Here is a 15,404-nt window from a genome sequence, read left to right as displayed (position 1 = left end):
CTCACCCTCCCACAATGACGGGTCCACCTCCCCTCCCTCCCTCTATGACTGGTCCAACTCCCCTCCCTCACCATCCCACTATGACTGGTCCACCTCCTCCTCACCCTCCCACTATGACTGGTCCACCTCCCCTCCCTCATCCACCCTCCCACTATGACTGGTCCACCTCCCCTCCCTCACCCTCCCACTATGACTGGTCCACCTCCCCTCCCTCACCCATCCTCCCACTATGACTGGTCCACCTCCCTCCCTCACCCTCCCACTATGACTGGTCCACTTCCCCTACCTCACCCACCCACTGTGATTGGTCCACCTCCCCTCCTCACCCACCGACTATGACTGGTCCACCTCCCCTCCCTCACCCTCCCACTGTGACTGGTCCACCTCCCCTCCCTCACCCTCCCACTATGACTGGTCCACCTCCCCTCCCTCACCCACCGACTATGACTGGTCCACCTCCCCTCCCTCACCCACCCACTGTGACTGGTCCATCCCCCCTCCCCCTCCAGCCCAGTCAGGGCAGCCTGCTCTGGCACGCGTCAGCCTTTCATGTCTTTTATGTCCTAACCCTCCCACATAACACATAGCACATAACACACTCATTACACTTCCCACACTGACTGACAGGCAGGGTACAGTATACGACTGTCATCAAGCATGCAGCAAAGGCTAAATGCCCAAGTCTTGCCACTAACGCAGGTCTCGGGTCTGTAGCTAGGAGTAGGTAAGTGAAACCTATCTGGGATTCCATCTGTGTGTGGTCACTATGGTTGATGTCTAAATCTAGACCCTGTCAGAGGGGTCTTTTAATACGGAAAATAACTGAATACTGAAATAACCCTAGCCTGGTCCTAGATCTGTTTGTGCGTTTAGTCGACTCTGTGGCTGTCGTTGTTAAGTAAAACTGTTGCCATGACAATTAATGTGCATGCGTGTGTGTGCACATGTTTGTCTGTCTTTCTATTGGTCTGGGATCGTGTGTGTGTGTGTGTGCTGAGATGTTTGTGCTAACTCACCCTGGATCTCACAGCCCAGCAGCTCCAGTCTGAGCCCCAGGCCATCGGGGGTGGCTCTCTCTGGGTAGACCCTAAGGAAGCGAGTCAGCAGAGGGCCCAGGGTACGCAGCTCTGGGGTGTCATGGTTCTGGTTCCCAATGAAGATCTGGAAGAGAGCCAGGAGAACAGAACAGCGATGAAGACCAAACCATTTCCAGACCGTACACTACGAGACAGAAACCCGTTTTCCATCCCCACTATGCCAGCTCTGCACAGTAACCCTGTGGGCCCTGGGCAAAAGTAGTGCACTTATAAAGGGAATAGGGGGCTATTTTGGGCAAAACATTACAAGAAGTTCCACACACTGGAGCTGACATTACTTTCTATCAAAACAAAACCTTTGGGAGGATGACATCTAGGATCTAGCAGGGTTATGAAACTAATATTATATCCTTAATATATTATTAATATATTATTATCCTTAATATAGTATTTTAAGTGAGAGGACATGTGAAAATAGTTAGCCCCTGCTGTGAGCAGGTAGCAGATGTCCGGGACACCAGGCCTGCTACCACCATGGTGCCATACCCTACACAGATAACCTTTAAAGAACAGATGAAATCTGTTCTGGGAACATTCTTGTAACATCTCGTGAATGTGTTTTGCACCCTAAAAGAAACATTGTAGAATCATCATCACAGCTGGACAGTTTTTGTGTTATGAGAAGATTTGCCGTGACTTAACAAATGTTCTGGGAATCTTCACAGAACCAATTTTGATTTGCTGGGTAGGTTCCTATGTTTCCAATCTAAGTGAAGCCTGAAGTGGCAGTTTGAAAAACACTTTGTCTGCCTCCCAAATGGCTCACTATTACCTATATAGTGCACTAATTGTGACCAGAGCCCCGGTCAAAAGTGGTGCACTTTGTCGGGAATAGGGTGCCATTTGGGATGCAACCTGGATGTATAGCTGAAGCCACAGAAATGGACTTACTGTTTGTTCATCTTTGAAGACTGGAGGCTGGAAATTAGCTTTTTAAAAAGACAGGAAAAAGGACAGGGGGATATCTAACGCCGCATCCCAGATTGCACCCTATTCCCTATGTAGTAAGTATATTACTTTTGACAAGGGCGTGTACTACATAGGGAATATGGTGCACTTTAGGACAGATAATTCAAGTCAGTACAGAGAGTACTACTGGATGTTTTGAATAGCTAGGTGCTGGTGGTTTGCACACAAACACATTTCATCCTTGACTTTACCAATAGGATATGTTGCACTCTTGTCAAAATATTTTTCTAAATTAGCGAGTTAATCACAGGATTTTGACCTGTAATTCAAGATTTTTCATACAAAAGCAATTACAAGAATATTGAGATCTTGATTTTTCCCAAAGTAACAGTTAGCAGAATCAGGTAAATAGATAAAGCACACTTTCTTTAACCTCAATGTCAGCTTGTTTAGACAGCGCATTGTTTGTTGTTTTTAGCTGTATATATTATGTATTGTGGATGTTTTCAATGTATTTTGAATGCTTTCAGACAATGTGTTTAATCGTCATGAAAAAAAATGCGTGCACCAAAATTACAAACAGTCATCTCTGACAGCCCTACTTTCTACTGATCTGTGGGTCTCTGTTGAAAAGAGAGGAGATGAATGCACAGGATACCTGTCACGCCTTGACGTTTGGTTAGGTCGGGGTGTGACTAGGGTGGACATTCTAGTTTCTTTATTTCTAGGTTGGCTTGGTATGGTTCCCAATCAGAGGCAGCTGTTTATCGTTGCCTCTGATTGGGGATCATATTTAGGCAGCTTTTTCCCACCTGTTTGTTGTGGGATCTTGTTTGTGTATAGTTGCCTTGAGCACTGCATAGATTCACGTTCGTTACTTTCTTCTTTATTGTTTTTTTGCCGGATCACGTTAAATAAAGATGATGAAACCAACCCACGCTTTATTTTGGTCCGAGTCTTACAACAACGTTTGTGACAATACAAAGCATGAATTCCCAGGTTGCTTCCCTTACCTTAGGCCTAGAGCTGTTGTCTTCCTTCACCATAGTAAAGTCAGAGCCATTGTTGCTGTAGCCCACCTTGAACTTCTTCATAAACACATTCTTGTCTCTGTAGAAGAAGAAGAATACTTCATTAATCCATTCTACAGGCCACTGAAGTTAATCTTCTGCCAAGATCCCAACCTCTGCGAAAGACACAAACACACACTGACTCGAACCCTCCGGTTGCTGACCCGCCTATCTAACCTCCATATTACCTACCTGTGACGTCCTCCTTGGATGAGCAGGCCGCTGACCAGCTTGTCCTGGCCCAGGTCCATCTGCAGCCACTCGTTCCGGAAGGGATGTCTGGTCTGTTGCTGGGTCCAGCCCGACCTCCCTGTCAGCAACCTGGCGTTCTCTGGTACCCAGCCGCGCTCTGCGTGCGATGACGCGCTGATCTGGGCGTCTGAGATTTGACCAGAGACCATCCCCAGCATGCCGGAGCAAGGGTAGTCTGTGAAATGGAGAGCGAGAGAGAGGGGGAAGGGTGAAGCTGTTGTGTCCTCATGGGCTCTATAAGGTAATAGGATACATTTACATTTACATTTAAGTCATTTAGCAGACGCTCTTATCCAGAGCGACTTACAAATTGGTGCGTTCACCTTAAGACATCCAGTGGAACAGCCACTTTACAATAGTGCATCTAAATCTTTTAAGGGGGGGGGGATGAGAAGGATTACTTTATCCTATCCTAGGTATTCCTTAAAGAGGTGGGGTTTCAGGTGTCTCCGGAAGGTGGTGATTGACTCCGCTGTCCTGGCGTCGTGAGGGAGTTTGTTCCACCATTGGGGGGCCAGAGCAGCGAACAGTTTTGACTGGGCTACGCGGGAACTGTACTTCCTCAGTGGTAGGGAGGCGAGCAGGCCAGAGGTGGATGAACGCAGTGCCCTTGTTTGGGTGTAGGGCCTGATCAGAGCCTGGAGGTACTGAGGTGCCGTTCCCCTCACAGCTCCGTAGGCAAGCACCATGGTCTTGTAGCGGATGCGAGCTTCAACTGGAAGCCAGTGGAGAGAGTGGAGGAGCGGGGTGACGTGAAATGGATACCATTTCAGACACATCCTGAGTCTGAGTGAGACAGTATGTAACAGCTTTCCCTGTGGAGATCAACTCCCCCTAGTTCCCAGTCATTCAGTGTTGAGGTCTATGTGAGTCCTTGTGTGATTTGGTTTTACCACTGCTCTTTGTGGGAACTCCCTCTATGTGTGTGTGTGTACATGGGTATACTGCATGAAATATAAGTGGACACAGAGACAGACTGTCTACTTCCTCCCTGTGTCATTCTAACCTCTTAATCACCAGGGCTTTGCACAGTAAAACAAACACAAACACACACACACACCACACACTAGCCCTGCAGTGAGAAATAGTATAATACCATGATGTTCTCCTGCTGAGAGAAATAAGGGAGGATATGGATCTCTGGAATGAACCATGTGCTGTGCTTTGTAACATCGTAAATACTGTATGTTTGATGACTCAACTTGCCTTTTTGCCTTTTTCCATTGCACTTTTACAATAACAACCAAGCATGACCCTCAACCGGCTTAGGAGGCAGTGATTCTTCTTCTTTACAACCAAGAACAGAATTCATTAGATTTCTTAGCGCACTTACTAGGGAACCCGGTAACAGTATATGGTATATATTAGAAGTTAGGGGAAGAGCCAAAATATGCTTATGCAATTGTGTGTGTGTGTGCGCATATGTGCATTTGTGTGTATGTTTGAGAGCTGCCTGGTGATGTCTGCCCTGATGTCTACAGCTGTGTGTGTGTGTGTGTACATGATGTCTACAGCTGTGTGTGTACCTGATGTCTACAGCTATGTGTGTGTGTACCTGATGTCTACAGCTGTGTGTGTGTGTACCTGATGTCTTGCAGCTGTGTGTGTGAGTACCTGATGTCTACAGCTGTGTGTGTGTGTACCTGATGTCTTGCAGCTGTGTGTGTGTGTACCTGATGTCTACAGCTGTGTGTGTGTACCTGATGTCTAAAGCTGTGTGTGTGTGTGTGTGTACCTGATGTCTAAAGCTGTGTGTGTGTACCTGATGTCTAAAGCTGTGTGTGTGTGTGTACCTGATGTCTAAAGCTGTGTGTGTGTACCTGATGTCTAAAGCTGTGTGTGTGTGTGTACCTGATTTCTAAAGCTGTGTGTGTGTACCTGATGTCTAAAGCTGTGTGTGTGTGTGTACCTGATGTCTACAGCTGTGTGTGTGTACCTGATGTCTAAAGCTGTGTGTGTGTGTGTGTGTACCTGATGTCTAAAGCTGTGTGTGTGTACCTGATGTCTAAAGCTGTGTGTGTGTGTGTACCTGATGTCTACAGCTGTGTGTGTGTGTACCTGATGTCTAAAGCTGTGTGTGTGTACCTGATGTCTAAAGCTGTGTGTGTGTGTGTACCTGATGTCAAAAGTTGTGTGTGTGTGTACCTGATGTCTAAAGCTGTGTGTGTGTACCTGATGTCTAAAGCTGTGTGTGTGTGTGTGTACCTGATGTTTACAGCTGTGTGTGTGTACCTGATGTCTAAAGCTGTGTGTGTACCTGATGTCTACAGCTGTGTGTGTACCTGATGTCTAAAACTGTGTGTGTACCTGATGTCTTGCAGCCGTACACCTCGAAGCGCATGCAGATGCCTATCTCCCAAGACATGGGTCTGATGCGGACGTAACGGGCTAGAGTCTGCTTCGGTAGGAACGACCTTTTTTCCTCTGTAGGATTGTGGTTCCCCTGGAAAATCTGGAGGAGGAGAAGAAGAAGAAAACAAGAACAAGATGACTTTATTGTCCAACAGAAACATATATTCTGCTTTATTCCAGAATAATAGACAATATAGTCACTTTAGTTTAATAGAACTGTCTGAAACAGTTGTGTAAAATATGGCAAAAAAAAATGTCTGGCATTATTTGCCCAGAGTACAGGAACTCTTGCCTAAAGTATTGTGAAATGTGTATTGTGAAATGTGTGGTCTTGATGTTCAGACTGAACTCATTCTTTCTATTAGTTACAATGTATCACTATTCTGCAACCTCTCTGGGTTACACCCTTCTAGGGCATTTTTCCTGACCACTGTGCTCTCGCTTCTGCTTTGGTTGCTCTTTGAGTTCACGGCAGGTTACTTTAAAGGTCTTTGTGACAACTGCTGATATAAAAAGGATTAACTTATATCTTATATCAGTCAGTCAGTCTTACCATCTGCTTGGATCCCTCCTTTATTGTGACCCAGTCCTCTCCATTGGAGCTCACGTCCACTTTGTAGGAGTGGACAAAGTACTCCTTCTTCGTCTCCTTGGAGATTGCTCCCTGTGTTCCCACAGCTGAAACAAAACGGAGGAATCCCAGGTCCACCTGGCAACACAAATTAGGCAAGAACATCCAGTTAGCTAGAACCCTGTTAGCTCATGCATTATTAGGCCAATCAGATATAAAGAAATGAAAGGCCTGTACAGGGAATATAAGAAGAAAATTGCAAACATGCAATACAGGCCTACTAACTGTGTTAGAAAAGAGCTGACAGAAGCCACTTTGAGCTACCTGTCCGGGTCGCTAGTGTTTGTCCCTAAAGTGACAGAGCCACTCACGGTCAGTTAAGATATGGGTTGTAAGTGTTGATCACGTTAAGACACTCTGAATGAATAAACAGAGAGGCTGGGCTTGCATTCTGAGCAGGGCGGGGCCTGCTAGTACAATTGTGGCGGACAGGATGAAACCAGTCGGAAGGCACACAATACCCCTGACGGTGAGTACAGGAGCGTTGGCCCTTCCTCTGGGAGCAGGGGCAGATCCACAGGAAGTCAGCTCCACTGCCTGGGGAATTCAATTGTCTGTCTGGGGAATTCCTGAGCTGCTGGTCTCTCTAAGGTTGCATCCCAAATGGCACCCTATTCCCTATAGTGCACAACTTTTAACCAGAGCCTATAAGGTAGTGGTCAATATATGGAATATGGGGCTCAACCCTGGTCTCTCAAGGGCACAGGGGCATGGAGGGTAGGGCTGCCTGCTGGCTACACTGCTGCTGTTGGCTTCATGTATTAAATATTGATGTGCTTTAAAGTAGCTGGAGCACAGCATGGTTGGTTGCTATGTGATAATAGTGTAGATGCGTTTGTTTCTGTACATTTGTCTTGAGTCAGTGGCATGCTTTTTTGTTTTGTCAAATGAAAGCATTTTCTTTCAAGAGTATCCTCCAAAAGAACCGATAGAGTGTCTTTGAGGTAATATTGATTTATAGACAAAAAACTGTGCAACTCCATGCCTTCTTCTTTCAGGGGGTTTGAATTATGAGGTGTTTTCTCGGTACATAATTTTCCATTTTGTTATGATGAAGTATGCTACAGTAAGTGTCCCACTCCGCAGCATGGTGCAGCTAGCCAGAGGCTAAGTCCCCAATCGCACCCTATTCCCTATAGTGCACTACGTTTGACTAGGGCTCTGGTCAAAAGTACAAAAGGAGTGCACTATGTAGGAAATACAGTCCCATTTGGAACACAGAGTAATGCTCCATTCTTCTTACTTCAGCTGAATATAATGAGTTACCTAATTCATGCATGCATGCCTTCGCTACATAAAATTATATTATTCATGTGTCGACAGTTTATATATTATTGATACTATTTCCAGGATACAATTCTTCACCATGTTGTCATTTTAATGTGGCCTGGATGGTGGAGGACAGGAATTGGTGCTTCGACTCCTTTGTTATGAATCTTTGACCATATAGGTATTATGCTGATTCATTGCCTCGTCTTGGCTTTTAACCAGTTTCCTCCGGATGCCACAGGTATGAATGAAACTACCAACCCATCACTGTGTGTAATTAATCCCCAACATGGCCGTTATTGTTGTACATAAGAGTTGAATTGTAGTGAGATTGACATGTAATTGAACCCTGTGAAGTATCCTCATGCAGGAAAGGTTTCCTTCCTCACCGAAGACAAAGCATTTATAGAGGTTTACTGCTTGAGGAGAAACGTTTGTCATGGGTCTGTGATGTAGGGAACCAGGAAAGGGCTGTACATCTGGAGAACACATTTGGACCTGGCGGTGCTGTGAGTGAACATGTTGTTCCAGGACAGAGAGGAAAAGTGAAAACAACCAGTCCACAGAGACTGTTGGAGGAGCTCCCATCATCCTAAGAGGAAGTGAAGAATGCAAAACTTAGTTAGGTCGCATATGATCCAGTGTCCATGTGCACATGTCAGAGTCATACAGTCAAATGTATTATACTTAGGCAGGGCGTGAGTTTTATTTTGGGATTTTGGATGTCTTGGTAGAAGAATGGAAGCATTCTGTGCTATGCAGTCATTAACATAATTACATTGTTAGTGCAAAACTGAACAGAAGAGATGTGTAATAAGCTCTTTACAATGCATTCAAAGCTGGTCCATGTAGAATATGTTAACATGGCAAAAAACCGACAGCTCACATCTCAACTGACCTGACCATGATTGACCCTGTCACTTTAGAGAATCTTGTTTAGTGGTAGGCCCAATAAGCTCACAGAACGGAACCACCGCCTGTTCTTGGATGCAACACTCACTACTGAGTTCCAAACTGCCTCTGGAAGCAATCTGGAGCAGTATTTATCCTCGCTGACAATCCTCCATGTGGTCGGAACCCCTTTTCCTGTCCTGATCTTAAGCAGTCTAAACCCAATATTATAGCACAGCACTTTCTTGAGAAAACACGGAGAGGTCTGAAAAAGTGGGTCACAGCAGTCAGTCACAGTGGCCTAGTGCTGATTACAAGCTCTTCCTCTCCTCGCCATAAAAACACCAATATCCTGTTTTGAAGGATGTGCCAATGTTTTTGTTGAATCTCATTTAGTGAAGGTCCGGCTGATGAATGCAGCTGTGTCTGCCTCTTATTGTTTTCTCCATTAAAGGCCTGAGCGGAGGGTTTCATTTTCAACCGCAGAGTGTTAGCACTGCCAAGTGTGGAGTAATTAGGAATACGGGAGAGTAATTAGCATCAGTCTTTTCATAGAGGAAGTCTGGCCAATATGCTTGGCCGGCCACTGTGGAGCTCATGTCAGATAGAATAGGAGGCGCTGGACAGAGTGTTCGGTTGCTGGACAAAACGTTCGATTCAGAGCCATCTATTGCGATAAAGGGCTCTGGTTCGTTTGCGAGATCAAGCTGAGACTGAGACTGAAGCTGAGAAACAAGGTATTTCCTGCCAGGACAGTCCAGGACATTGTCCAAAACCCCTCTAGTTTGTACTCAAGCTGCTTGTCTGTCCCCCTTTTGGCAAAAATTCTCTGCATTTTTCAATTTGTACAGATTTGTTGATGGGCACTTTGTATACAATGCTGTGCATGATTATGCTTCTCAAAGAGATAACAAGTATGTGTATCAAATGTCCAAGTGGCTCAACGAGTCTAACAGCGGAGTTTGTGTGCTATAAGTAGGTTGCCATTCATTTATAGAAGGCGGAGGGGAATATATAGAAACTCTATGGATTTTACCAGGATAGGCTACAGTAAGGAACACAACAGCCCAGTTCCCAGGGGTACTCTGTCATTCACACAGTCCACACAAATCCACGGGGGGCTATTTCTTCCTCTCCCAGAAAAGAAAGAGGGAGTGCCTTCGAAGTACGCTATATATACACCCCTTCAGATTTGTGGATTCGGTTATTTCAGACCCACCCGTTGCTGACAGGTGTATGAAATGTGAGCACACAGCCATGCAATCTCCATAGACAAACATTGGTAGTAGAATGACCTTACTGAAGAGCTCAGTGACTTTCAACGTGGCACCGTCATAGAATGCCACCTTTCCAACAAGACAATTTGTCAAATTTCTGCCCTGTTAGAGCTGCCCCGGTCAACTTTAAGTGCTGTTATTGTGAAGTGGAAACGTCTAGGAGCACGGCTCAGCTGAATAGGCTCAGCTGAAAAGTGGTAGGCCCAATAAGCTCACCGAACGGGGCCACCGCCTGTTCTTGGATGCAACACTCACTACTGAGTTCCAAACTGCCTCTGGAAGCAATGTCAGCACAAGAACTGTTTATCAGGAGCTGCATGAAATGGGTTTCCAATGTCAAGTGTCGGCTGGAGTGGTGTAAAGCTCGCTGCCATTGGACTCTGGAGCAGTGAAAACGTGTTCTGTAGAGTGATGAATCATGCTTCATCATCTGGCAGTCCGACGGACAAATCACGGTTTTTGATGGATGTCAGGAGAACGCTACCTGCCCGAATGCATAGTACTGTAAAGTTGGGTGGAGGCGGAATAATGGTCTGGGGCTGTTTTTCATGGTTCGGACTAGGCGCCTTATTTCCAGTGAAGGGAAGTCTTAACACTACAGCATACAACAACATTCTAGATGATTCTGTGCTTCCATCTTTGTGGCAACAGTTTGGGGCCATTTCCTGTTTCCGCATGACAATGCCCCCGTGCACAAAGCAAGGTCCATAAAGAAATGGCTTGTCGAGATCTGTGTGGAAGAACTTGACTGGCCTGCACAGAGCCCTGACCTCAACACCATCGAACACCTTTGGGATGAATTGGACGCTGACTGTGAGCCAGGCCTAATCTTGTCGCTGAGTGGAAGCAGGTTCCCGCAGCAAATTTCCAACATCTAGTGGAACGCCTTCCCAGAAGAGTGGAGGCTGTTATAGCAGCAAATGAGGGACCAACTCCATATTAATGGCCATTATTTTGGTATAAGATGTTCGATGAGCAGGCGTTCACATACTTTTGGTCATGTAGTGTATGTTACTGCACTATTCTGTGGTAATGTAACGACATCCCACGATTCAAAGAACAACATAATTTTCATGCAATGGGGTCAAACTATGGAGGATTTGATACATGCTGTGTGTTTTCCTATCAGTTCCTTAAAAGCAGCTATTGCATTTGGTTGTATTAAAATGCATTATAATCCCTGCATTATTCCTGGAATTCTGTTCTGTTTCGTGAAACTAGTGAAATCTTGATTGACATGTTCCTGTTCAGTTCATAGTGTTTGGTGTGTGTGTGTCGTGTTACATAACGGCCTCATATAACAATCTGCATTTACCACAAGAGGCCTCCCCCTGAGGTTGTTGCTGATACAAAACTAGATTCTAGAAGCCATGTCCCTGTTGGACAGTTTGTTTACAGTGTGCATAGGTAGGAGCTTAATCAACCCAAACACCAACTAGTCAAGTCAGTCTGGCCTCTCAATCATAATCGGTGTTGTTTGTGACTTGGTGTTGTTTCTTTTTTGGCTTTTGTAGGTCTGGCGTCATTCACAAACACCCTCATGACCTGTGCTACTACAATCTCTCTCTCTCACACACACACACAATCAAATTTGCGCAGACACACACACACACACACACACTAGTGTATACACACACGCACACAATTATACTCACGCATGCACACCTACAATCACATACAGTACACACACACACTCACTTCACATGACAGTAGCTGAACAGGGAGCTGTAAAGGACTAAACACACTGTCCCAAAGAGTTTGAACACCCAACTCTTGCTCAATCCAGTGCTTACTATGCAGCAATAATGTTTTCTAGGCACCAATAGGATAAGTAATGTCAGTGACAGACACACAGAACCCTATTCCTCTATGTAGGGAACAGTGCCCATAGGGGTAAAAAGGGGTGTCGTTTGGGACTCAGACACCACACATGTAACCCAGCTCCCCAGGGCTGTCTCTCTCTCGTACCTGTATCCACTCTCTAGCAGAGTCTTCTGAGGGGGTCCATCCGTTCTCTTTGTAGTTGAGTCTGGAGCGTTCTGGGGACCAGTTGGGGTTGTACTGAGAGGAGGCAGTGATCTGATCTGAGGTGATCTCTCCTGACTCCATCCCCAGGCCCTCCAGACAGGTCAATTCTGTCAGAGGAGAAATACAACATGAGTGACACTTTATTTGGACATTCCCCTAGAGATGATCAACATAATAGCGATTCAATTTTCAACAAATGATCAACTGCAACTCTGTTGTTACACAACAACTTGCTGGGGTTATGGTTAGAGTTAGGTTTAGTGTCAGGGTTAGGGTGAGGGCTATGAGACTCCATCCACTGTCCTGTTGTGTTTGTCTAAAGCAGTGTTCAATTTTTTTCAGCAGGGACACAATTTTTTTCAGGCAGAATTTCAGGGGACCCCATTTTTTCCCCAAATAATTTCTCGTAACCTCAAATCTACATCAACAAATAACCTTCAATTCATTGCATTTTCATCTCTTATTAAAATGAAAGAAAACAATAAATACATTTACTCAATAAAATAGTATTTGTCTAATTATCTTTCTCAAAAACATTTGTATATTGTCCCATACAATAATCTGTACTCTTAATTTTTTGTTACTCATTTTGAATACCTGTCACGCCCTGGCCATAGAGAGGTTTTTATTCTCTATTTTGATTAGGCCAGGGTGTGACTAGGGTGGACATTCTAGTTTCTTTATTTCTATGTTGGTGTGGTTCCCAATCAGAGGCAGCTGTTTATCGTTGTCTCTGATTGGGGATCATATATAAATTGTTTGGGTTTTGTGGGTAGTTGTTTTCTGTTTAGTGTCTGCACCTGACAGGACTGTTTCGGTTTTCACTCTTTGTTATTTTGTTCAAGTGTTTTGAGTATTACATTTATCATGAACACTTACCAAGCTGCGTTTTGGTCCACTCCTTCATACGACGATCGTTACAGAACTACCCACCAAAAAAGGACCAAGCAGCGTATTCAAGAGGAGCAGGGATCCTGGGCCAGGGAGAAAAGAGAGTGGAGGACATCCTGGACCTGGGAGGAGGTTATGGCAGGGGACAAGACCCTGCCATGGAAACAGGTGGAAACAGCGAAAGAGGAACGGCGACGATACGAGGGGACACGGCTTGCACGGAAACCCGAGAGGCAGCTCCAAAAATATTTTTTGGGGGGTCACACAAGGAGAGTGACAGAGTCAGGGTTCAGACCTGAGCCAACTCCTCGTGCTTACCGTGGGGAGCGTGTGACTGGTCAGGCACCGTGTTATGCAGTGATGCGCACGGTATCTCCAGTGCGCATTCATAGCCCGATGCGCTCTATTTCAGCTCTCCGCATTGGCCGGGCTAGAATGGGCATCCAGCCAGGACGGATGGTGCCAGCTCAGCGCTCCTGGTCTCCAGTACACTTCCTTGGACCAGGATATCCTGTGCCGGCTCTGCGCACTGTGTCTACGGTGCGTCTGCACAGCCCAGTGTGTCCTGTGCCAGCTCCCCGCATTTGCAGGGCGAAGATAAACATCCAGCCAGGACGGGTTGTGCCAGCTCTACGCTCCAAACCTCCAGTGCGCCTCAACAGTCCAGTACGTCCTGTGCCTCCTCCCTGCACTCGCCCTGAGGTGCGTGTCATCAGCCCGGTGCCACCTGTACTGGTCTCACGCATCAGGCCTCCAGTGCGCCTCCACAATCCAGTACGTCCTGTGCCTCCTCCCCGCACTCGCCCTGAGGTGCATGTCTTCAGCCCAGTGCCACCTGTACCGGTGCCACACATCAGGCCTCCAGTGCGCCTCCACAGGCCAGAGCTTCCGGCGACAGTTCCCAGTCCAGAGCCGGTCCCCAGTCCAGGGCCTGCAGAGCCCATCCCCAGTCCAGGGCCTGCAGCGACGGTCCCCGGTCCGGGGCCTGCAGCGACGGTCCCCGGTCCGGGGCCTGCAGCGACGGTCCCCGGTCCGGAGCCTCCGGCTACGGTCCCCGGTCCGGAACCTCCGGCGATGATCGGTGGTCTGGTTCCTCCGGCGATTATCTACGTCCCGCACCAGAGCCGCTGTGAAGGGAGGCCCACCCGGACCCTCCTCTTTAGAGTCAGGTTTTGCGGCCGGAGTCCGCACTTTTGGGGGGTAGGGGGGTACTGTCACGCCCTGGGTACTGTCACGCCCATAGAGAGGTTTTTATTCTCTATTTTGGTTAGGCAAGGGTGTGACTAGGGTGGACATTCTAGTTTCTTTATTTCTATGTTGGTGTGGTTCCCAATTAGAGGCAGCTGTCTATCGTTGTCTCTGATTGGGGATCATATATAAGTTGTCCTTTTTTGTTTGGGTTTTGTGGGTAGTTTTCTGTTTAGTGTCTGCACCTGACAGGACTGTTTCGGTTTTCCCTTTTTGTTATTTTGTTCGAGTGTTTTGAGTATTAAATTTGTCATGAACACTTACCACGCTGCGTTTTGGTCAACTCCTTCATGCGACAATCGTTACAATACCACTGGTCTAAAGAGACTCTCTGTATTAGTGTGACTCATAGAGGTCTCAATCACAAAGACAATTCATGTGTAATGTGATATTAACTGTGTTTTACTGGAAACTAAAAGTGACTTGCTCAAAATCGAAAAACAAATACAACAGGTAGACCTTACAGTGAAATGCTCAGAAGAAAAGAAGAGCATTGTGTATCTCAACTGGACATGTTAAAAGATGACCCATTCAGAACATTTTGTAAGAAGCTAGAGCGTACCAAATTCCTCTGATTAGTCGTGGTTGTAAATTCCTCACTCTCAACACCCCCGGAGTAGTACGTCGAATGCCTGTCTTTGTTAACGTCTGTTTGGTGACCCTTTCCCCAGACACAGGTTCAGGTTAGGTTCACTGCCCTGATGCATGCACCCTTAACCCCAATTCAATCTCCTTAATGCTGAGTGCCAAGCAGAGTGGGACTGGGTCCCATTTCTATCTACTCTTTACCGCTGTATAATACCAGTGGTTGGTGTTCATGTTCATGTTGGATGACCAAAACTCATCAGGAGGTTGTACAAAAACATCACAAACAGACTTCACATTGAAATTCCTCCAGACTCCTACAGTGATTTAGGGCCTTGCGACCTGTCCCTCTGACCCTGGTTGAAGGAATGTGTGTATGTGCGAGTGTTTGTTTGTTTGTGTTTGTGTGTGCACACTCACACGGCTCCCATCAGATTGTAAATCTGTCCACATAGCCTTTCTCTGGATGGCTAAGAGCAGTGCTGGTGTTAGAAAATATCTAATTATCCCAGATGGCTGTAGAAACACACACACACACACACATAAATACACACACACCCTCCGTGGCTGGCTAGCTGTGTGTTTTCACAGTGGACCCACACAGAGCAGAGTGATGACTGGTCTTGTCACCAGGCCTCCAGCTAAGCGTGACAGATTGAAATGAAGGCTCCATGGTGAACCCAATCACATTGCCTTTTCCCCAGCATTAGCTCCCTATCAGTCTGTTTGGTAGTAGAAATGTGTGTGCCTAAATGTTCTTAAAACTGTTTTGGGAAAACTTCAGATACTTTTTTCCATTTCGTGGGAGGAAGGTTGGTGGAATGTAAAATTCTCAGAAATCAGTATTCCTCCTATTTCCCCGATGGCGTTATCTTATCTATAACAGTCGGAAACACCCCATACT

At 46.2% G+C, this 15,404-nt stretch overlaps 1 protein-coding gene across 1 annotated transcript in view; it reads right to left on the bottom strand.

Annotated features, from left to right (window-relative positions):
* The window catches only part of LOC115101578 (neuropilin-1a-like), a 121,440-nt gene that overhangs the window by 47,050 nt on the left and 58,986 nt on the right, over positions 1-15,404 (bottom strand). The window contains exons 6-11 of the mRNA XM_065005791.1: positions 11,717-11,883; positions 6,234-6,389; positions 5,636-5,780; positions 3,269-3,503; positions 3,020-3,116; positions 1,017-1,161 (exon numbers count right to left, since the gene is read on the bottom strand). Of these exons, the coding sequence (XP_064861863.1) occupies positions 1,017-1,161; positions 3,020-3,116; positions 3,269-3,503; positions 5,636-5,780; positions 6,234-6,389; positions 11,717-11,883 (945 nt within the window). The remainder of the gene's footprint in view (positions 1-1,016; positions 1,162-3,019; positions 3,117-3,268; positions 3,504-5,635; positions 5,781-6,233; positions 6,390-11,716; positions 11,884-15,404) is intronic.

This window comes from Oncorhynchus nerka, linkage group LG20, assembly GCF_034236695.1.
Source record: "Oncorhynchus nerka isolate Pitt River linkage group LG20, Oner_Uvic_2.0, whole genome shotgun sequence".
Lineage (NCBI taxonomy): Eukaryota > Metazoa > Chordata > Actinopteri > Salmoniformes > Salmonidae > Oncorhynchus > Oncorhynchus nerka.
The sequence above is the reverse complement of the archived record's forward strand: the minus strand, read 5'-3'. Positions and strand labels throughout refer to the sequence as shown.